A 24,511-nucleotide genomic window follows, 5' to 3' on the forward strand; every position below is an offset into this window, starting at 1 on the left:
TCTAAATTTCAAAGACTAGGAGAGAGTTTTCCCAGGAGAGGTGACACAGCATGGTAAACTCAAGGAAATGGCTGACAATGTGGAATTCAAGAAAAGGAAGAAGAGAGGCCTAGTAAAGATCCTGGATAGGACCCCAGGACCACAGACAAAAGCAAAGCTTGGCAAACAGGAAGGAGGCAAGTTCTAGAATGGAAAGATTTTTTTCTTTATGATACAGAAATGAAACCTGCCTTGTGCATGGTTGGCAAGCACTCCACCACTGAGCTACAGACACAGAATCTTTCTAAAGTTTCAGTTACATTTACTAGCCAGGCCTGTGGCACAAGCCTGTAATCTAAGCTACTGGTGGTGGTGAGGCGGGGGCTGAGTCAGGAGAACCATAATTTCAATGCCTGCCTGGGCTCAGAGCCTAAGTTCAAGACCTAGGCAACTTAAGGACAGCCTGTCTCAAAATTAAAAAAAGAAAAAAAGACTAGGGATACAGCTCAAGCGGGTAGAGTACTTGTCTAGCATAGTCAAGGCCCTAGGCTTAATCCCCAGCACACAATAAGTAAGTGAGTAAATTATATACACGCATATTACTTCATTCAAAATTATTGTGAGGTCATTTTAAAGGGTGAAAAAAAGCCCACTATTTATATTTCTATTATCCTTACAACTTCTTATACCAGTCTAGATGAACCCTTGAATAGAGAACCAAACAAGATAAAATACAATATGGACTACGATGATACTATATTTGCTATAGCCCTAAAAACATCTCTGTTTTCATGTGCTGATACTAGTATAATGTTCATTAATACTTAGGACACTGCTGACAATAAATATGCTTTACTAAGAAGTACCTATTACCAACCTAATAAGGCCTTTCATGTCTTTTTAAGCAAAAATCCCACTTTCTAGGGTACACTTTAGAACAAGACTTGAAAAATATGCATAGAACTAGAGCAACCAAAAAAACAAAACAACAATGAATCTCTTAGTTTCTCTGGTCCATGTCAGTTTTGTGTACAAATCACTGATGGTTCCTTTAATGGCCTGGGTCAAGCATCTCTGAGACCTCTGATGCTAAACTACTCCCTCTACTTACTCACTAGAGCTGAGTCAGCCTCATTGCTCAGCAGTCCTAGAGTCCTTCCTTTGACCTTGGCCTAGCCCACCTGCCCTTCAAGTCTCCAGTGTAGAAATGCTCCCAAGTCTACACTGTGCAGCCCTTTTAGGGCTCTTCTAGTTCAGCAGCCTCCTGCTCAAATGTTAGGGCAGACCTGAAGAGTCATCAGACGGGAGCAGTGCAACTTTGTAAATATGAGTGTAATACCAGGCAACTACAAGCAGCTGGCAAATTTACAAATGAGCTGTGATTTAATGTAAGTGAAGAACTGTTTCCTTCTGGCACACTGGAAACACAGAGACTGTATGTGCAAGATGAGCACGGGATCCCATGACATCTAGGTTGAATCCAGGTTCTTTCAACCAGTACCTTGGGCAAGCCACTGACCTTCCCTAAATCTCATCTGTGCTGGGGATAGTATCACTTTCCCCCCAGATCTGTTGTTTTTAAATGTTCACTGGCTTATGTGTGTATTTTTTCAGGTCGCAGTGAGCTATTGGAGGGAAGAGAAATGAAAGTGCATTCACTTTTCTCTAACTTAAAGGCTCACAGAAAACACTGAACAATGTTGAGAATGAACTAGTTAGTAACTGATTCTTCTCTACTCATTTCATCTGTTTGTCTTTCTAATGCAAACAGTAAATGTTCCTCAAAGGCAATCAGCATGTACACTTGACCTGCATCACCCACAACACCTGGATGGCACTGCTGGAAAAACACAACACATGCTAAAGTTTCCCTGAGTTTAACTTTTGGCCAAAGTAACCAGTGACAGGAACGCTCAAAACAATGTCCATCTCTGTGTACTCTGACATGGTTTTCCCAATATACATGGCATGGAGCTCAAGGGCAGAGCAGGTGCTTAGAATGTGCGAGGCCCTGGCTTCAATCCCCATCAGCAAAGGGAGAAGGGGAAGAGGGGGAGAGTGTGATCTAGGGACAGGTGTTAGACTGTGGAATGATCTTTGCAAGTTAAAAAGACATCTAGGAATTAGCAAGACAAACTTAAAGCAGTTGCTACGCTCAATAGACAGGAACTAAGAATCTCTAGAATGTTATTATTTTTTCATTTCCAAGAGCCATTAGATAACTTTGAGGTTTTCGCATTTGGACAAATGTGAAAAGAATACAGTAACATTCTAGGACTTCCTCTCAGTGGGCACACAGCAGAGAAAGTGTTCAAAGTTTACCACAAACTATCATTGTGATGAACAGAATTCATGTGGATCAAATACTGAGGCAAAATGAAAAGATGATTTGACATAAAATGTATCCATTCATTCACTCTCAGCCCAAATATTACTGGGCAACAGCTGTGAACTGTTATGGTGACAGGTGTGGGCCAGTGACACTGTCTGTGGGGCTTACCGTCTAGCTCTGCCCTGCACACCACAGTTGTTCCTGGCCACACTGGAAATGGGGCTGGGCAAAACTGGGATTTGTGTTCAAAGATTTAGCATACCTAAAAGAATGTCAAATTACCAGTTCTATGTTCCTGATGTGTTAAGATGGCATGGATTAAATAAAAATATTAACACCATGCCTTGTAGTAAGTTCACAGCTCACATGTCTATCAGACAGTGCTGGGCTAATCCACAGCTCACTTCTGCTGCTCTCGGGGTCTGTTCAAATGAAATGACTGGGTCAAGAGCATCTGACCAGTGCTTGACAAATGCTAACCACCCTGCCAAGGAACCTTTGCAGCTGCACTGAGTACTCGCTCCTTCCCACAGACTTCACTCACATAGCAGAACCCATTTCACTTCTAATAAATCACAGCAGTTGATCAAGGCAATGCCACAGGAACCAAGCATGAGTTTTCATCAGGTGGCATATAGCACAGGCTCCTCCATCTTGACAAAATGAGACTGGGTTTTAGTCTAAAGTCTCTGAATCTTCTCAAGGTTTTGGCTAATAAAATCATCCCCAGGTTTGGGTTACATGGGTCCAGAATTCTCACTAGAAAACATGGGATCAGGGGTTCACAGAGAGCTCAGCAGTCAAGGTGTTCGCTCCCAGGCCTGAAGACCAGCATCCAACTCCCGGAATGTACATTGTAGGAGAGAACTCACTCCTGAAAGCTGTCCTCTGAACACACACACACACACACACACACACACACACACACACACACACACACACACACACACACGCATGCACACATGCATAAAATATACATAAAATGTAAAAATTTTAAATAAAAAGGCAAATGTAGAAGTGAAAAATGGAAAACAAACCTACATGCTGAGGTGATCTAACAACAACCAGTAGACACATGTAGCTGTGAGACCATGGACCTGGCTTTCCTGGGTCAAGCATTTACTCTAACTCGGGATAGTGAAGGAAGATAGTGACTAGGGAAATGGGCTTGAATTTTAACAGAAACCAACTAGCTGTCTTCGATTATACAACAGATGATTAGGTCATTCCCAATGTTCTCATTATTACAAATAATATTGGCATGAAGTTTCTTTTACACAGTCATATAAAAATGTATGACTATATCTGGAAACAGCTTTTGGGTCAAAGGAACACGTTTCAAATGTTTACAGATAAAACTATTGTAGAGCCGTACTGTTCCTCCAATAGCTGAACTGGACCAATTTATACTCTTAAATATGTGTATGAACGTGTATATTTTGTTCTTTCTTTGAGACAAGGGTCTTAGGTAGCCCAGGATTACCTCAAGTTCTCTAAATAACCAAGGATGATTTGAGCTCCTGATCCTTCTACCTCTACTTCCAGAATGCTGGGACTACAGGTATGGGTAACCGTGCCTAATGTTCGTGGTGGGGATGAAACTCAGGACTTCATTTATGACAGGCAAGTATGCCACCAACTGAGCTACACACCCCTCCCAACACTGCTGTCTTTCTCGCTTCTTCTATTGAGACAGGGTCTGGGTATGTAGTCTAGGCCAGCCTTGAACTCCGTTTGTCGAAACAGGATCTCACTACATGGTATTGGCTGGCCTGAAATTCCCTATGTAGACCAAGCTGGCCTTGAACTCATAGAAACCTATCTGTCTATGCCTCTTCAGTGCAAGGATTAAAGGCATGCACCACCACATCCAGACAAGTCTGGAACTATTGATCTTCTCCCTCTGCCTCACAAGAGTACAGCCCAGCAAAACATTTTTTTTTTTAAGATTTTCTATGTGTATGAGTGCCTGAATGTAAGCATACATACAATGTGCATGCCTAGTGCCTAAGGAGGTCAGAAAAGGGCATCGGATCCTCTGGAACTAGAGTTACAGACAGTTGGGAGCTGCCATGTGGGTGCTGGGAACCCAAATAGGGTTTTTATCAAGAGCTGAGCCATCTCTCCAGTCCCCCAGCAAGTAATTGTTTTTGTTTTTGTTTATCCTACTCAAGTTTTTAGCTGAAACTGAATAGACAATAGCAGAGATGATACTGAACAGTCGTCTTTTTAAATTTAATTCAATGAGGATGCCAGTCAGATTTTACCACTAAATATGACATTTCCTCTTGGTTTCTTGTTAATGGTCTGCCAATAAAATAATCTCTAGATGTTAAGAATTTTGTCCCTAGCAGAGCAGTGGTGGTGATCCCAGCACTCAGGAGGCAGAGGCAGGAAGATCTCTGTGAGTTAGACGTCTGCCTGGTCTACAAAAAGTCTCAAAAAGTGTTGTTCCCTATCAGCAAAGAGTGTATTTTTTTTTTTTTGGTTTTTCGAGACAGGGTTTCTCTGCGTAGCTTTGCACCTTTCCTGGAGCTCACTTGGTAGCCCAGGCTGGCCTCGAACTCACAGAGATCCGCCTGGCTCTGCCTCCCGAGTGCTGGGATTAAAGGCGTGCGCCACCACCGCCCGGCTTAAGAGTGTATGTTTTTAAAATAAAATTTGCACTAAAATGTTACATATAGAAAGTACACATATAAGGCCACAGTGTGAGTAATTTTAACAAAATGAATTTTTGTTACATTTTTATATCAGGGGGAAAAAGTCATACTTTTTCTTTGAACCTGTAAGTGTAAGTACGGCCAACTCCCAGAAGCTTTCTCTTCTTGACCATAGCACCCTCCAACTCACTCCTTCACTTCTAGAACTAATTTTCTTTTTAGATTGATTTGATGTGTATGCGTGCATAGGTGTTCTGTGCATACGTGGTGCCCATGGAGGTCAGAAGGAACTGGAGTTATAGGTGGTTGTGAACTGCCACGTGGGTGCTGGGAATCAAAACCTGAGAGTCACAAATGCTTTTAACCTCTAAGTCATCTCTCCAACCCCGTTAATTTTTCTGTCAATCATAAAGCTAGCACTCTCTTTATAGCTATATTATATGCTATCATAGCTAGGTAGGCATCCCTAAATAATATTGAAAGTGTATAACAAAATGCTACAGTCCATTCTTTTAGGTTCTTTTTTCCGATTGTTCTGTGGCTTCCTTTGTGTTATACTGTTGAAGATGGTGTAGTCTGCTCATTCCCATTGTTAGGCAGCAGCATTTCTCTGTGTGAGTATACAGCACAACTTACTTTTCAGTCTAGTTCTGTGAATAGACACTTGGATAATTTCAATCTGTGGCTCACAATGTTGTTAACATTTCCATACATGTTTTCAGGTGCACAGGGGGCCATACTGCTGTTGGCTATAAATCCAGAAATGGAATTTCTGAGTCTTAAAGGAAATCTTTATTAGATAAGGGTTCCAGCAGTTTTCACAGTCACCAGCAGCATATGAATCTCTCAGCCCCACATGCATACCAATTCTTGGCACAGTCACACTGTCATTTTCCTTTTAGTCTACAAACCTATCTCATGCTAGGACACACAGTTCTCTCATTGCTTAGGAAGTGGAGCACTTTTCTTTTGTTTTTTGTTTTTGAAGACAGGCTTTCTCTATTTAGCTCTGTCCTGGGACTCACTATGTAGACAGGCTGACCTTGAACTCACAGAGAGATCCCTCTGCCTCTGCTTCCCAGAGTGCTGAGATTAAAGGCATGGACAACCATGCCCAACCAAGTTGAGCACTTTTTATGTTAATTGGCCAATTAGAATTTTCCTTTCAGTAAATGCCTATTCCAGACTTTTATATATTCTTCTAATGAGATGTCTTTTGTTTGTTTTTTATGACAGGGTTTCCCTGTCCTTGCTGTCCTGAAACTCATTTATGTAGACCAGAATGACCTCACACTCACAGAGATCTACCTGCCTCTGACTCCCGGGTGCTAGAATTAAAGGCATGTGCCACCATCACCCAACTGAAATGTCTTTTTTAAAAACTGATTTATCTAATTTATTTATTCATTGCATAAGCTTGCAAAAGAATGCTTACTCTTCACCTATATATTTCAATATTAAAACTTTATATTTTAATAAGATTTCTTTTTGCTTGTGTATATGTGTGTGGTGTGTATGCATCTGTGTATGTGTACATGTGCATGTGAGCATAGGCATGTGCGTGGAGGCCCAAGGCTGACCTGGAGTCTTCATCACTCTTCATCCTGTTGACTGAGGAAAGGTCTCTCTCTCTCTCTTTGGTTTTTCGAGACAGTGTTTCTCTGTTTAGCTTTGGTGCCTGTCCTGGATCTCACTCTGTAGCCCAGGCTGGCCTCAGACTCACAGAGATCTGCCTGCCTCTGCCTCCCGGATGCTGGGACTGAAGGTGTGCGCCGCCACCACCCGACTAAGGTCTCTCAATTTAGCTCTGATACAGCTAGTCTAGCTAGCCAGCTTGCTCCTGGGAAGCCCTGTCTCAGCTCCCCAGGACTGAAATTACAGGCAGGTACTATGCCCCCTGGAACTTACATGGAATCTGAGGAATCCAAATGGGCCCTCAGGCACGTATAGCAAGCACTTTTCTCATGAAGCCATCGTCCTAGTCCCCTCAATAAGACTTGTCTATTTTAAAACCCAAAACTGTGAGACCTTAGCACTACTTCCAACGTGCTCAATGTTAGGTATGGAGTGTACTTCCTATGTATACACACATATTACACAATTTCTCTTATTATTAGAAATCTCTGCAATTAGACTTAGCTTCACAGGTAAATTTACTAGAGTCTCCACATACAACTTCATATATTCAAACCTTCCTCGTTTTGGATTTTTCACATTATCAGAAGTACCTCTACAACTAATTTTCCCAAAATGAGTGGACAGCATAAAATTTCAGATCTCTTATTTATTTTGACCGCTCCTCTCCCCACCAAACAGAATTTATCTACAAAATAATTTCCCCTGAGAACACTGAATGCAATCATTTTTAGCAGTCTGTGATGCATGTTAGAAACTTGGGGTCAGTCTTGAGTCTTGCTGAGTAAACAACTCACTATCACTCTATGAGGGTACACTTGTGATAAGAGCTTCCTAATGTTCCAGAGTGTTTCCTCAAGACCAGGCATAACTGTACAAACTTTCAATCTAGCAATCTTTGTGAGTTGATGCCAGCAAGCTTCAATCAAGCCAGAGCTACTTAGTGAGAACCCTGTCTTAAATATAAAATAAAAATAAAAAATAGTAGTTAAAAAAAAAAAGCAAACCAGGCATGGTGACGCACACCTTTATTTCCAGCACTCAGGAGGCAGAGACAGGTGATCTATGCATTCAAGGCTAGCCAACAAGGGATATGTATGTATGTATGTATGTATGTGTGTGTATGTGTGTGTGTGTGTGTGTGTACACACACACACACATACATATACATATATATTTATGTATATTTATTTATATTTATATTTATATTGAGACTGAGTCTGAGTCTTTAAAAACAACAACCACAACAACAACAAAACACCATGAGGCCAGTTATGAGGATGCACATCTTTAATCCCAGCACTCAAGAGGCAGAGATAGACAGATCTCTGTGACTTCAAAGCCAACCTGGTCTAGATAGTAAATTACAGGCCAGCTAGGACTACATAGTGAGACCTTGTCTCAAAAAAAAAAAAAGAAAGAAGAAAAAAAAAAAAGCTAACTAATTAAAATAAATAAAGTCTCTATCATGTACCAAGAATACCTGCTTTTGAACTACATTATATTCAGTGTTTCTCATTCAATGTACCATTTTTTAAGGCAGCCTCACGTAGCCCAGGCTGTTCTAGAACTTACTATATAACTGATGTTAACCTGAATTCTTAATCCTCCTGCCTCTACCTTCCACGTTCTAGGATACAAGCGGGTGACACCAGGCTTAGTTTTCAGTTAGCTTTGCAGCACTGAGAACTGAATTCATGTAGGTAAGTGCTCTACCATTAGGCTCCATCCCCTACCATCTGCTTGTTTTTAATTACCCTGCAATTCCTCAAAATTCCTGGCATTATTACAACAATAAAAACTAGCAGCTAACATTAACTAAATGTTCCTAATCGTAATTAAAAACTTTTCAAACATTCTCTCTTGGTATTTCTCTGTGTAAGTAGGTACTATTATCACCATTCTAACTTTACAAATAAGAAAACTGAGGCAAAGAAAGAAAAAAAAATAAGCTAGCACTTGCCCAAGATCATACAGTTGGCCAATGGCAGAGCCTGGATTCAGATGCAGGTAATCTGGCTCCAAACTTCCTTTGTCTTTTGTTTTCAATACAATTATGATGTAACATCATCATTTATCATTTTTTTCCCCTTTTCAATGGTATTAGAGAACTGAGGACACTAAGTGGATGTTTTCAGTTTACTACTTCATGGTGGAAACCCAGCATTTTAATATATCAGAACTATTTTTACCACAGCACACTGCTAATTGGCAGAAATCTCTTTTGAGAAGATGTAGGATCTAGTTACAGAAAACAGACCTATGAAATGGTTTTCAATCAAGGTAAAGGGTTTCCAAAATGAAGGGCTTGAACGTATTTTGAAAGGTTATTTCTAAAGTATAAATAAGGTTGTTTTTTAAGAAAATACCTAATGAACACTGAACAAGTGTGTTCATGTTCTCAACAATTCATTAACTTACCACTACAACTGAGAACATACTAGAATCTATACCCATGCTCTTCCCTGACAACCGTTTTATAATTAGCTCTAACTCAATCTACCCTCTCACATAAACTGTGCTACCAAATGGAGATGAAGAAGTCAGAGCAGCTGTCCTGCTGCCCTGTTCTTGCAGAGTTTACAGCCTGAGCGCAGGGAGGCACACACGGGAACAGAATCCCATGTGATCAGTGTGATACAGGTAGCCCATGGAAGGGGACAGGTGACATCAGAACAGAGAGGGGACAGGAAATAACCGTTAAATTTAGTGTTAAAGAATCAGAGGCTTAGCCGGGTGGTGGTGGTCCATGCCTTTAATCCCAGCAGAGGCAGGCATATCAACCAGAGTTCAAGGCCAGCCTGGTCTATAAAGCTAGTTCCAGGACAGCCAGTGCTACACAGATATAAACTCTGCCTCAAAAATAACCAAAAAATTAAGAAAGAATAGACGTTTTTCTGGAAATACTTCTTAGTGAAGGGATAATCAACTACTGGTTTGCAAATTAATGGGAGTGTATCACCTATTCCTAAAACTTGTCCTAAGATTATCTATGCCATACCTAGAGAAGAGCAGTACAAGTCACACAGGAAATTTGGAAGCCATTTTGAAAAAAAAGTTATTTTTATTCTGTGTATGAGTATTTTGCCTTCAGTATGTATGTGCCCTGGGTGTGTGCCTGGTGTCCAAAGAGGTGTCCAAAGGTGAGCTCTCTTAACCACTGAGCCATCTCTCCAGCCCCTGGAAGTCACTGCTTGTTTTTCCCTCCTACTTTTCAATTAGTGATAAAGTCTTATCTAATTTAGCATATGCATAGTTCAAATTACCTAACCATCCCCCAATTCCTACTTACAGCTGCCTTTATTTCAGGCTGCAGCTCTCCTCACCTTGGTAACTGGAATTAATATCTCTTTACTAGCTCCAAAACTAAGTCTGATCCTGAAAATTCTCCTTCAGTGGTGCTCCTTCTATCTGACCCTTTCCAGCTTCTAGCTGCCACTATGCTAAACTTGCTCTAACTCTTTGAAAGCACCATGCCTGGGTCTGCACAAACACCATATCCAAGCTACCTGCACCTGTGGTCTGCAGATCTACCTTCCCTTGCAAAAACCCATTCAGATTTAAGCAACGTTTCTAAAACATGAAATGACATTATTCTGTCATCCTCTTCTCCATTTGCTGATGAGAAACCTCTTTGGTGTGCCCCATGCCATACCACCTTATCAGGACACAATATCACAAATAATTTCATCCCAATTCTCTGCAATTGTCTGTTTACCTGATTTTCTAAGATCTGCATCATCAATCTAACAAGTACAGTAAATGCTACATAGGAAGAAATACCAAATGAAGGAATGAATGATGAACAGAGGTAAACCTAAGAAAGCTGATGGGACAATCAGAGATCATGGAGAAAAGACAGAACACTGAATTCCCACCTTTAAAGGGTGGAAATAAAAAACTAGAGAAGGGAACAAAATGGACAAAGAGGAAGAAGAAAACACCTAGGATCATACAGTGTTTTGACCCAAAGGAAGAGAAAATGCAGGTGGCCAACAGCATCCAACACTCAAACTAGTCAAAGGTGAGAAGACACACAAGGCCACTGCTTCAAAGGAGGTTTGTGGTGATCTTTCCATCCTCAGTGCTACGCCTGCTCCCATCTCACTCTTTTCAGAATTATCTATCACCAACTTTCTCAGCCATTTTGAATTTAGGATTTACAAACATCCAATGGTATAAAACTTACCTGTGCAGTATTTTTCCCCATGATCAAAAATTTTTTAAATAGAGACTATGCAAAAACAAAGAACCTACCATGCTGATATAACCAAATTTGTTTTGTTTTGACTATTTCTTTTGTCATTTTATATTTTTATAGGATTTTACACAATTTTTAAAGATTTTCTTAAAATGTGTTTGAGTGTTCGCCTACAAGTATGTGCACTACACGCACACCTGATGCCGCCAGAAGCCAAAGGAGGGCATGGGGTCCTCTGGAACTGGAATAAATGCTTGGGAGCCGCCATGAGGCTGCTGGCAACTGATGGGTCTTCTGCAAGAGCACAAGCACTCTTAGCCTCTGAGCCACCCACCTCTCCAGCCTCACACAATCATTTTTTTCATTAAACTCTATCGCCTAATTATTTTCTTTTGGGATGGTGAAAGGTGGCTCACTATCACTGGATTTCTGATCCTGATTCATTTAGGCCTGGTTTTAGTTTTTTCCATGTTCCTGGGTTTGGCTGCTAAAAAGATGTTAGACACTAGATAGAGAAACATCTATAGCAGCTGTAGAATTCCTCCATAGGTAACTTTTTGTTGTTTGTTTTTTGAGAAAGGATCTCTCTGTGTAACCCTTGCTGCTCTGGAATTTGCTATGGAGACCAAACTGGCTTGGAACTCACTGACCTGTCTGCCTTAAAGGTGTATTGCAGCACACCCAGCTTAGGTTTTTAATTGAATCTCTCCAGTTAAAACTAGACAAAATGATTTGCAAGTAATTTCATAAGATCTAAAGTGCAACATCAAGCATGCCTGCCTAATAATTTGCTATAGCTAAGACAAAAATGAGCTAGAGTTTTCAATCCTCTTCTGAGCAATTTTTCACTCAGCACAGTCTACAGCTGACAGAAAAGTGGTTAAGCAGAAACAACATGGCCTTTCTAAAAGGAAGAGCTGCCCAGCCAAAAGCATCAGCAGTTTTACATTTTGCCACTTAGGTCCAAAATGTCTGCAAAAAAGCCCAGTACTTAAGCTTTTTTTTCACCATCCTTGTCAACATGGGTATATTATTTTAATTCTTATTTTTATTTCACAGTAGTGAACTAAGTGAGGGTTATATTTACTGGCATTTATTTTTCAACATTTTATTACATTTATGTATTATTTATTTTATAAGCTATATGTGTTGTGTGTGCATGCATGTGCTTGTACCACAGCACATGTGTGGAAGTCAGAGAATAACTTACGGGAGTCATTTCTTTGTCTCTACCATGTGGGTTCCAGAGACCAAACTCAGGTCACCAGGCTTGACAGCAAGCACTTTTGTTTTTTGTTTTTCGAGACAGGGTTTCTCTGTGTAGCTTTGCGCCTTTCCTGGAACTCACTTGGTAGCCCAGGCTGGCCTCGAACTCACAGAGATCCGCCTGCCTCTGCCTCCCAAGTGCTGGGATTAAAGGCGTGCGCCACCACCGCCTGGCTTGACAGCAAGCACTTTTATCCTGAGCCATTTTGCGCTCCCCAACTAGAATTTCTTTATGTATTGACTATTCCTATGAAGTTATTTTTCTAGTAGGTATAGATGACTAGTTTCTAGGCGCTCTTTATATTCATATTAATGATCCATTACAAATGCTTTCCCTGGCTTTTGATTTATGGTATTTAATATAAAGGCTTTTTAGTTTAGACTATCACGCTGTCTTATTTCTTCCTTAGAATCCCATCTTAACTTGAAGGTTATATGGACTGCCAGTGGTACTGATGAGGTAATCTATGCTACCATCTAAGATACATTAAGAGTCTAATTTCCCCCAAATTTGTCATTACAATTCCAACAGTGGTCAATATAAAACATAAATTTATAACTGAGGCCTATACTCTTTTATTTCAATGTTGGCTCTTAGACAACTTAAAGAAAAACAGTTTTGAATTTAGAAAATCCATTCAAAATTCCCTTTAACCCACAGGAAGCACAGACCTCTTGCTAGTGATCACCCACCTCTCAAGAACCTGTTAGGGATCCTTATGATGGGACAGGACTGAATGAAGCGTCTCCTAACTGGGTCCCATCGTATTTTCTTCTTACCTGTCACCACAATTATCAGCAGTAAGTCAGACACATACAACACATGGCAAATAATACATAGTTACTGTATTATAAAGACAGAAAAACAGGAAACAAAACAATACTTGAATACAGAAGGAAAGTGATATAAAGTATCATTTAACTCTGGAAGTTAAAATGAAGTAATACATAAGCAGTGATGAAAGTCTTTAATTCTTATCCCCCCCCAAACAATACAATCATGTGCACCTTTTTTGAGCTGTGTCAATAACATGTACACTCAAATAATTACCAATGCCATCTTGTGGCAAAAATTTACCAGGAGTTAGAAGTGATTAGATTAGAAAGAACAGTCTTTTAAAGCCAATTAAGCCAAAAGGAGCTCTACCCAGAAGCATCAGGCACAACACAGGCTCCTCTGCTCAAGGTGTGGCACCCTTCTACACTAGTTATGAAGCAATGGATACTGGCTTTTAATAATAAGAAAGCCACTGGTCTTATTAAAATTAAAATTAGATGATAACCAAGTCAAACAAACATTTGCTGTCTGGGCACCTCCATGTAGCATAGGGAAGAGGAGTACATATGCCTTCCTAAGAAGCAAATTAGCTCCATACCAACCCCAATTAAAATTTGTTTTCTTACAAATAGAAGAAAAATGTAATGCACTTACAGAACTGTTCAAAGGAGCAATTTTCTCCCTTCCCAACGTTTTGAGACTCCCCATTATAATAGCCCTTGTCAAAAACAAAAATTACCATTGTTTGCATAGCACATAAAGTTTATGACGCTCTTCCATATACATTATATCACATAATTAATTCCCTCAACAATCCAGAAATGGCTCAGCACTCATTTTATTAGGCACCTGCTATGCCTGGATCCCTGTGTTAGGACCTAGAGCTGCAAAAGAAGGATATGACTTATCCTACCTGGAAGAACTTATGCACAGGTAAGCAAAGGATTTGTATAAACAAATAATCACATTACAGTGAAGTAAGTGTAACAAGAGCTATAAAACCACTCACAGATCTTATCATAGTCACCATGTTAGTAAGGAAACAAGGAAAACTGACTATGGAAGGAAAGGAGCTGGCCTAAACATCCCTTCTTTCCACTACATCACACCTACCCTGGCTCCAATTCCCTAGAAAGAAAATGGGCATTGTTTTAAGTGATTAGAAATATATTCAGATGCTCATCAGCAGGTCTAGCTTGTTTATTCAAACACTGACATGGAGAAACACAAATCCTGTTTAATGCAGCAGCATGACCTTCACGATACTGTGGAGACAGACATGGGGAAATTATACTCCTACAACAGGGTTTCTGTTTTTAATGCTCTGAAATCTTTTAAGTCTGTGCTTCCCAAATGTTAGCCTCTAGCTCACTTCTAAGTTAAGGTGAAAATTCCCAGCCTAATATAAAATGATAAAAATATGGACAAAAAGCTAAAATGTTCTCTTCAGAGCTCTATCCTTTTTTATTGTTAAATTTTCTTTATTTCCTAAGAGAATGGTGATAGAAAAGTTTATTTGGTTTTATTTCTAAATGTTTTTGCCTAGAAAAATAGAAAATTTGCAAACCTAAATTTACTCTAAAATACACACACACACACACACACACACTTTTAAATATACAAACTACGACATCCAAAACCCTGGAAAACCACTGCTTTGAATCAATCTGATATACATTGATGACTCATGAGGCCATCACAGGAAGCCACACTGCCAAAGGGTACTAACACATAGAAGAAACTTCCTTCCTTTCACTTGTGTTCCAATTGGAAAGACAAGACAGACACACAAAACAATTGAATAGCAATACAAGACAGAATAGAACAAGTGGTTAACTTAAATCTGACATTTTCACGTATCAAAAGCGTTAAAGTGTACATACCCTTTGACCCAGCTATTCCACTTCTAGGAATCTATTCCTAAAGAAACAATCATAGATGCATGGAAAGATGTATGGACAAAGATATTAACTATGATAATATTTATAATGGTAAAAAAAATTAGAAACACTTTCAATGTCCAACAATAGGGAGATGATTAAGTATGTTAGTTAAACATACTTAAATATGTTCATATGCTACATACCACTTAAAAGTTTATATAAATATTACCATTAACAAACATTCACAATATATTGCAAACGATCCATTTATAAAGTAGTATTATAGTATATAATTTTAGTTTAAAAAAGTATATGTTCATGAAAAATATAAAAAAGATATACAACAAAATTTAATTGTGATTATCTTTGGGTAGATTTTATAAATGATTTTGTCTTTATTTTCCATGCTTTCTCATTGAGTACACATTACTTTTGGACTTGAAAAAAATACCATATTACTTTAATTTTCGAAAATATAATTTAAAAAATATTGTAAAGAAACACACCAAACTGTTAACAGTGTAGTTATGATGGAGGCTGGGATAATTACTCCTCCTATGTTAGCCAAAAATTATATGGCATATTATTTATATAAAGTAATATAGTCACATGAAAATTCTTTTTGGTTTTTTGAAACAGGGTCTCACTGTATAGCCTTGGCTGGCCTTGAACTCACAGAGATCCACTTGCCTCTTCCTTACTTGGATTAAAGGTGTGCTCCTCCATACCCGGCTGCCATGTGAAATATAAAACTACTTTAGAGTATTGAAATAACACTAAAAATTAGTGACTCAAAGCTATAACCAAAGATGTTTTGGAGGGCGGAGTGTGTAGCTCAGTATAGAGCACATTTGACCAGCTTGCACAAGACCCTGGGCTTGATCCTAAGCCCCAGCCCGTTTTGTTTTACTAGAACTTCTGTTAAACATCTTTGGCATGTTTCTCTCACAGCGACCAATATATCACTTCTGTCTCAGAAGAAGCTAATGCTGACTCCATGGAAGTGATTCAGTCCAAGTGGGCGCTGACTCAGGACCCATGTGTTCCTATTCACCCAAAGCAGGGGTGGGGGATAAAGAATAAAGAAGGGAAGGAGAGGAGAGGCACAGCAGCGCAACAATAACAGCACAGCAGTCGCGTGCACATGCACTTTAGTATTTCTAAAGAAACATGCACCTTTTAAAATTCATATAAATTTATTCCTGACCTAAACATCTATTTGTTAAATTTTACACAAACATTAAACTGCTTGTGTATAGTACTTATTTTAAAAGGAATCTTCACAAAGAAAAACATAATGTCCCCAATGATTTAATCAATATTTTACCTGCTAGCTTATTTTTTATTTTTTTTACAAAATTTACTTCACCATAGACACTGACTAAAAATAAAGGCTTAGAAAGACACAAGCTAACTTATCTTCTCCCCAAATCATAAATAATATCATCTTTTTATAAACCTACAATAGAAGCTAGACATGGTGGCACACGCACGCCTTTAATCCCAGAACTCGGGAGGCAGAGCCAGGTGGATCTCTGAGTTTGAGGCCAGCCTGGGCTACAGAGCGAGATCCAGGACAGCTAGGACTACATGAAGACAGGAGTCTTGAAAAACAATTTCAAAACAAAACAAACAAAAAATCTACAATAGGAAGAAAACAAAAGTAAATGCCCTAATAGACTAAAACTATGAGGAATCAGTGAGAGATGAAAAAAAAGAGAAGACAAAGCTGAGAGAACAGACTAAGAACTCAGTCCCACAGAGCCAGGCAAGGAGGGGATGAGTGAGGGGTGGCTTTGCTGGTGTAAACAGGTGAACTGAGCCGCAGAGGGAGGGCAACAGCAGAAAGAGCTGACGTGTCTGTAACACTACCCACAGAGCTGGTTAAGAGAGCTGCTTCTGTACAGAAGTGAAGTGGAGGCCAACCCCTCCCATCTAGTTCTCTCTTTTAAGAAGAGACGTTTCCTCCCAGATAGGAATGGTGGCGATGACCAAGAATATGCTCCCCAGGAGGAACAAAAGGAGCAGTTGGATCAGAGAAGAAGAGCCTTGTGTGGACAGCAGCGTTCTGCAGATAAGAAGCAGCTGCACTAGAGGACAGAGGGTCAGGTACATCACTCAGTGCTCTCTCATCCCTACCACAGTCAATGGAGACCTGCACCGTACACTGAGAGAAGGCCACAGGAAGGCTAGCAATGACTCTCAAAGCAGGATGAACCAGCATAAAACCAAGACTCAAACAGGAAAAAAGCCAGAAGGATTTAAAAAGTTAAGATACTGAAGAGAAGTCATCTCTACCAAAATTTGAAGCACTGTTTTTTGTGGTTGTTTACAGAAATGAACAAATGACTCTTAAGCTTCATATGGAAATGGAAGGAACCCAGAACACCACTACAATCTGAAAAAGAAACTACAAGACTAACATTTTCTTTCTTTTTTCTTTTTTTCTGTTTTTTGAGACAGGGTTTTTCTGTATAGCCCTGGCTGTCCTGGAACTCACTCTCTAGACCAGCCTGGCCTCGAACTCCGCCTGCCTCTGCCTCCCGAGTGCTGGGATTAAAGGCGTGCCCACTGCCGCCCCCACTAAAACTAACCCTTTCTACTCCCAAACTTACTACAATGGTATAGCACTCAAAGTAGTAGGCACCGGCGTAAGGAAGAACACTCATCCATAAATGACTGCCAGTGAGAACTCCGAGTGGCTGTGGTGTACATGCCTATATTTTCTTAGTTATTGATGTGTATGGCTCGTGGTCCATTGTACGGGTTTGTGGGGTGTGGGGATAACACACCTCTAATCCCAGCACTTGGGAGGCAGAGGCCAGCAGATCTCAGTGAGTTTGAGGCCAACCTGGTCTACAAAGTGAGTTCCAGGACCCTATCTCAAAACAAACAAACAAAAAACAAAACAAAAAAAAAAGACCAAAAAAAAAAAAAAAAAAAAAAAAGATCAAACGAGAAAGCAGACTGAGCAAGCTCTCCATCAGCTCCTGCCTCCAGGTTCCTTCTCTGTTTGAGTTCCTGCCCTGACTACATTCAATGATGGACTGTACTGTGCAATTGTGAAACAAACCCCTTCCTCCCCAAGTTGCTTTTAGTCAAGGAGTTTCATCACAGCAACATAAACCCTAATGAACACACCAGGTAAATAACCATACACATAAAAAACAAAACAAAACTGTATCATACATCTATTAGAACAGAGACAATTTAAAAAGTGATAGCACTGAATACAGGTGAACATGCATAGAAACTAGGTCGTTTAAACACTGCCAGGTGTGGTAATGCACACCTTTAATCCCAGCAGTTGGGGCAGAGGCAGAAGGTCTCTATGAGTTTGAGGCCAGCATGGTCTACATAGTGAGTTCCAGGACAGCCAGAGCTACACAGTAAAATTGTCTAAACACACACACACACAAAAGAAATATAACACACTACATAACTACATAGCCACTCTGATAGGGACATGGCAGTTTCTACAAGGCTAAATAGATGTTTACTATAAAACAAGGCAATTACATCTCAATTAATGATGAACAGTTCCGCCGCCATCACAGCTCAATCACAAGAGTATGCAGACTTGTGGCCCAGGGTTTCTCCCAGTGCAGCACAACTGCATGGTTCTCCAGTGTATTTGTAAAATATAATAGCCAGCAAAGAGTCTTTGATCAGCCAGGTAGGGTGGCGCATGCCTTTAATCCCAGCACTGGGAGGCAGAGGCAGGGGAATCTCTGAGTTCAAGGCGAGCCTGGTCTACAGAGCGAATTCCAGGACATCCAGGGCTACACAGAGAAACCCTGTCTTGAAAAACCAAAATTAAAACCAAAACCAAGGGGGCTGGAGAGATGGCTCAGAGGTTAAGAGCACTGGCTGTTCTTCCAGAGGTCCTGAGTTCAATTCCCAGCAACCACATGGTGGCTCACAACCATCCATAAGGAGATCTGGTGCCCTCTTCTGACCTGCAGGTGTATATGCAGACAGAACACTGTATACATAATAAATAAATAAATCTTAAAAAAAGAAGAAGAAGAAGAATATGGTAATGTTTTATATCACACCGAAGTTTCAGAAGTTAAAGCAAAAACTATTAATTAAAAATAACTGCAAGAGCTGGGCAGCAGTGGCGCACGTCTTTAGTCCCAGCACTCGGAAGGCAGAGCCAGGCGGATTTCTGTGAGTTTGAGGCCAGCCTGGTCTTCAGAGTGAGATCCAGGACAGGCACCAAAGCTACACAGAGAAACCCTGTCTCGAAAAACAAAAACAAAAAGAATAACTGTGAGATGAGAGTTGAAAGACAGTCCCTAATACAATATGAGTTTGAGGCCCACCTAGGCTACACAAGACCTTGTTCAAAACAAACAAACAAGCAAACAAACCATTGCCAGTCTGCACATGCACTCTGATGCTGCCCTTATAAACTTTGTAGCTAGGCTGTGAAGAGCTGCTGACTACTTCTTTTCCTCTATTGTACTTCCATAATACCAACAGCAAACAGATCTTAAGGAATAGAGTGAGGCAAAGCAACTCTGTGCCCTGAGACATCAGACAGGCTATCTCTTCCAAGTTTAACTGTACCTCTACATTTATACTAAGCACTGTATCTTCATATGTGTTCATTTATAAACCACCTCAGCTCTCGGGACTAGAACAAACTACGGTAAGTGGACAGCAACAGCTAGTTCCCGCCTTTCCGTTCTTGGCACTCCTGTTCGTTCTCAACAGGCTGTGGTCCTTTCTGACTGACACCCTTTCTCTTGCCATCCTGCAGTGGTTTTCTGGATTTTCTTATTCCTCTTAGTTTTCATAGAACAAGGAGGTTATCACAGAACTTTCTTCTATAAACATGAAGTAATCACAGCATACTGAAGAACAGCTTCTAATCTGAGCTGGTCTTTGTCACTGGTTTTGTTATTCAAGTGTCCCTTTTCTGAAAAAAGTCAGCTCATTAGGTGAGGAGTTTTTGTCTTTGGGGGAAAGAAAGGAAGGGCACAAACAGATGTGATGACACTGAAACCCTCATCTATATAAATGACTGATTCTTGGGAAATAAGCTAAAATTTACATATATTAATCAAAAAGTATTATCATTCATAAATCTGTTAGATTGAAGTATTACAACTGAATCTAATAAACATAAAATTCCTGGGAACACTCTGGCTTGAAATAATATCATCATATTCTTAATGTTTAAGACTTCAACATAAAAACTCTACCCAGGGCTGGAGACATGGCTCAGTGATTAAGACCACTTGCTGCTCTTCCAGAGGACCTGGGTCCTGTTTTAACTGCAGTTCTAGGGAATCTGAGGCCCTCTTCCGGCCTCCTCCAGCACCAAGTGGTGTACATACATACATATAAAAAAGCAAAACATACATATAAAAAAAGCACATAAATCTTTATTTTAAAAAAAAACTCCATCCTTTGGGCCCAGTTTAATATTTTGATAGGAAGAACAAACTCTAAATACTTCATATAACATGCATACTGGACAGTCTCTGACACTTCAAAATCATACAATTCTCAAAAGAATTACAAATATTTAAAGATCTTTATACCCACCCATTTCAACAGTTACCAAGACATTAGACTAGAAAAACAAAAACAGCAAAGCAGATAGCTAGCCTTCCCTCAGTAAGGCTGGAAATTAAACGCAGGCTGGAAGGAGAGCTAAGCAGTTAGAGCACTGGCTGCTCTTGCAGAGGACCTGGATTCAATCCCCAGCACCCATATAGTGGCTGTAACTCCAGCTCCAGTGGGTCCATCACTCCATTCTGGCTTGTGTGGGCACTGCATACACATGGTGCACAGACATGCAGGCAGATAAACACTCACATATATAAAATAAAAATAAATATTTCTTAGCTAGGTGGTGGTGGTGCATGCCTTTAATCCCAGCACTCCCTGGAGGCAGAAGCACGTAGATCCCAATGAATTTTAGGCAAGCCTCTCTAGAGAGAGGGTCAACCAGGGCCACATAGTGAGGTCCTATCTCAAAACAACAAAAGGATAGACTAGAGAGATGGCTCTGTGGATAAAGGCTGACAATTTGAATTTGATCTCTAGGACTCACATGGTGGAAGGAGAGAGCTCTTGAAAAGTCCTCTGAGCTCCATACATGCACTGTGGAGTGTATACACACACACACACACACACACACACACACACACACACACACACAAAAAAAAAAAAAAAACCCACATGTAATTAAAATGTAATTTTAAAAATATTTAATAAGGAGATCAAGTATGGTGGCTAATATCTGTAACCCCAGGATTTGAGAGGCTGAGACTGTGCTACAAGGTGAGTTTCAGGCCACCCCAGGCTACAGGGTATGACCTTGTCTTAAAAAAAAAAAATTATTTAAATGTGTCGGATATGACTGGGGACATAGCTCAGTGGTAGCACACTACTTGGCGAGCATGCATGAGGCCCTAGGTTCAATTCCAGTATCAACTCCATCCCACTCCCCAAAGGTAGTTTTAGCCAGGCCTACGAGTGCAGACTTCATGATCCCAGTACTCAGGGAAGTGAAGCAAGGGGACTGCCAGGAGTCAGAGGCCAGTGTGGGCTATATAGGGAGTTTGGTCTCAAAAACAAGGTGTGGCCAGGCATGGTAGTGTATACCCTTAACTCCAGCACTAGGGAGACCGAGGCAAGAGTATCTCTGTGAGTTCAAGGCCAGCCTGATCTGTATGGGAGCTCCAGGACAGCCAGCCAAGACTACATCGAGATACCTGGGGAAAAAACAAAAACAAAAACAAAACCTCCAGGTGTTGGTTTGAATGAGAATGGCCCCAAAAGTACATATATTTGAATGTTTGGTCCCCAGTGGGTGGAAATGTTTGGGAAGGATTAGAAGGGAAACAACTCAAAGAAAAGACATCATTCAACTCCAATATTTTATCATCTCATTATCTTATCAGTTATCATACTTTTCATTTCACTACCCAGGCTTTCATTCAATGATCACATCTTAGACAGCATAAGTCCAGGATGGATTCTAAATGTGGCAGGAAGCCAACGAAGAATTATGATCTAGGAAGCAATACAGATATAGTTGTGCTCTAGCAAGACTAATCCTGCTTTGATACATGGAGTAGATTGGGAAAGAAGACTGAGATGAACTGTATCTGTTTCTGTACTGCAGTGGAAGGCAGTCAAAACCTCAGTTGTGCTAGTGATAGGATGAACTGGGAGGAACAAGCTGCAGAGCACAGGAGAGCAGTCAAGATAGAGGACTTTTAGAACCACACTGTCTGGACCCAAAGCCTAACTCTGTACCTTCCCAGCTTACAAAGTCTTACTTACCCTCTGTGCCTCAGTGTTCTTCCCTATAAAAAGGGGGAGAAAAAGTAGTACCCAATTTACCTATTTACTCATTGGGTTATGAGTAAATGTTATTATGGGAGCACCCAGCTAGCACCCTTGGATTGTTGTTCAGTTGGGAAAGTGCCTACCTAGCAGCTCAAAGCCCTTGGATTCAACGTCTGGCTAGTACCATATAAACCAGACACAGTGGCCCACATCCATAGTCCCAGCACTCCAGAGTTGAAGGTAAGAAAATCAGATCAAGGCCATTCTCAATTATATAACAAGTTTGAGGCCAGCCTGGTCTGCATGAAACCCTGTTTCAAAACAAACAAAAATAATTTAGTTAAAAAAAAAAATAGCAAGAGTTAAGGCAGGCATAGTGATGCATACCTTCAACCTCAGCACTTTCAAGGCAGAGCCAGGCAGATTCTATGAGTTCAAAGCCAGCCTGGTCTACATAATGAGTTTCAGGATAGGCAGAGCTACATAATGAGGCCCTGTCTCGAAAAAATGACAACAAAAAACAAAACAAATGAACAAACAAAAAATACCACAAACGAAAAGCAAGTGCTCATAGTGGTATAGGCCTATAATTCTACCACTCATGAGCAGAGGCAGAAATGGCACAAGTTTGATGCTAACTTGTTCTACATAGTGAATTCCAGTTCATTAGGGTTACATCTCAAGACCCTACCTCAAAAGACCACAGGAGAAGGAAAGGGAACGGTTTTGGGTGCTATTTTGGGGGGGCATGGGGTGCAGAGCTAACCAAGAACACTGGGGCCAACACAAAGACAAGCAAACAAATACACAGAAGCAAAGGGAAATGATGCCTCATTATGAAGAGAGATTACATCAGATGGAGGTTGGAAACATCCACTTGATCTGGTACACGTAAGCTATTCATGATTTTACCAAGAGCTGTTTCGGGAAAGTGATGGGCAAGTGTGATGACCTGAAGACAAAGCCTTCATGAATGTGAATGTAAGAGAAGACAGAAGATGTAAACGCCTTCACAGAATATGGAAAGGATTCTGTGCAGAGATAGGCAAGAGCTGGAATCATAGCACTTATGAAGGATGCTACAATCACTTCTGATGATACTCAGATAAGAGTGTATTCTGTATTTTTTATACCTTTTTTAAATTGTATTCTGTATTTTTTTTTAAAGGAGATTTAGCCTGGGTTACACATGATAAGCATAACACATGTCTAGCATGTGTGATTTCTTAGATTCTATCCCTAGTACCACAAAGATAAAAGAGTAAAAAGGTAGAAAAGGACAGGCTGGAGAGATGGCTCAATGGTTAGGAGCACTAGCTGTTCTTCCAGAGGACCTGGATTCAATTCCCAACACCCACATGGCAGCTCACAACTGTCTGTTACTCCAGTTCGGAGATCCAGCACCCTCACTCCAATGCACATAAAATAAAAGAAATTATTAAAAAAAAAAAAAGTAAAGAAAATGAGTTGGTTAAACATGGTGGCTCATGCATGTACTCTCATCTCTTAGGAGGCTAAGGTAAGAAGATTGACACAGCAAAGCAACCAATGATACATAGTGAGTTTAAAGCCTGTCTGACCGTGTCTCAAAAAAACCAAAACCAGAAAATCTATTCAAAATCCACATTTGCTAGATTCCTAGGTTTAAAAAAATTAAATTTGCCAGGTGGTAGTGGAACACGCCTTTAATCCCAGCACTCAGGAGGCAGAGGTAGGCAAATATCTTTTGAGTTTGAGGCCAACCTGGTCTATAGAGTGAGTTCCCGGAGAGCCAGGGCTACAAGAAGAAACCCTGTCTCAAAAATAAAAATAATAATAATTTATTCAATGCAAAATAACCTTGAGTTCCATACTCTTGCAAAAGTAGCTATGGATACTGACAATCAACACACATTTCATAAAGGTTACTATAAGCCAGGCATGGTGGAATTTGCTTGTAATTCCATCACTTGTGAGGCTGAGGCAAGGTCAGAAGTTCAAAATCATCCTGTTACGTAGGGAGATTTTAGCCTGAGTTACAAGAGACCCTATTATGAACTGTGAAGTATTTGGGTCTCTGTAGAAAACAACAGAGAATAAAACTTTTTTAAGATTACATTTATTTGGGCCGGGCGGTGGTGGCGCACGCCTTTAATCCCAGCACTCGGGAGGCAGAGCCAGGCGGATCTCTGTGAGTTCGAGGCCAGCCTGGGCTACCAAGTGAGTTCCAGGAAAGGCGCAAAGCTACACAGAGAAACCCTGTCTCGAAAAACCAAAAAAAAAAAAAAAAAAGATTACATTTATTTTATGTCTGTATGTGCCTGTACATTTGTGTGTGTCATGATGAACATGTGCAGGTCAGAGGAACAACCTGGGGCTCCCATTTCCTCAGTGGGCTAAAAAAATTTGGCAAGCCAGGGCTGGAGAGATGGCTCAGAGGTTAAGAGCACTGGCTGCTCTTCCAGAGTTCAATTCCCAGCAATG

The 24,511-nt window shown here is 40.4% G+C and overlaps 1 protein-coding gene across 2 annotated transcripts in view; it reads right to left on the reverse strand.

The window, feature by feature from the left end:
* Klhdc10 (kelch domain containing 10) overlaps positions 1 to 24,511 on the reverse strand; it is a 53,491-nt gene that overhangs the window by 17,467 nt on the left and 11,513 nt on the right. Inside the window, exon 2 of one of the 2 annotated variants that reach the window (XM_006979408.4) lies at positions 12,767 to 12,853. The exons of the other annotated variant lie outside the window; for it this stretch is intronic. Within the exon in view, the coding sequence (XP_006979470.1) occupies positions 12,767 to 12,853 (87 nt within the window). The remainder of the gene's footprint in view (positions 1 to 12,766; positions 12,854 to 24,511) is intronic. 2 annotated transcript variants of the gene reach the window in all.

The sequence above is a fragment of the Peromyscus maniculatus genome, chromosome 3 (assembly GCF_049852395.1).
Source record: "Peromyscus maniculatus bairdii isolate BWxNUB_F1_BW_parent chromosome 3, HU_Pman_BW_mat_3.1, whole genome shotgun sequence".
Taxonomy (NCBI): Eukaryota; Metazoa; Chordata; class Mammalia; order Rodentia; family Cricetidae; genus Peromyscus; species Peromyscus maniculatus.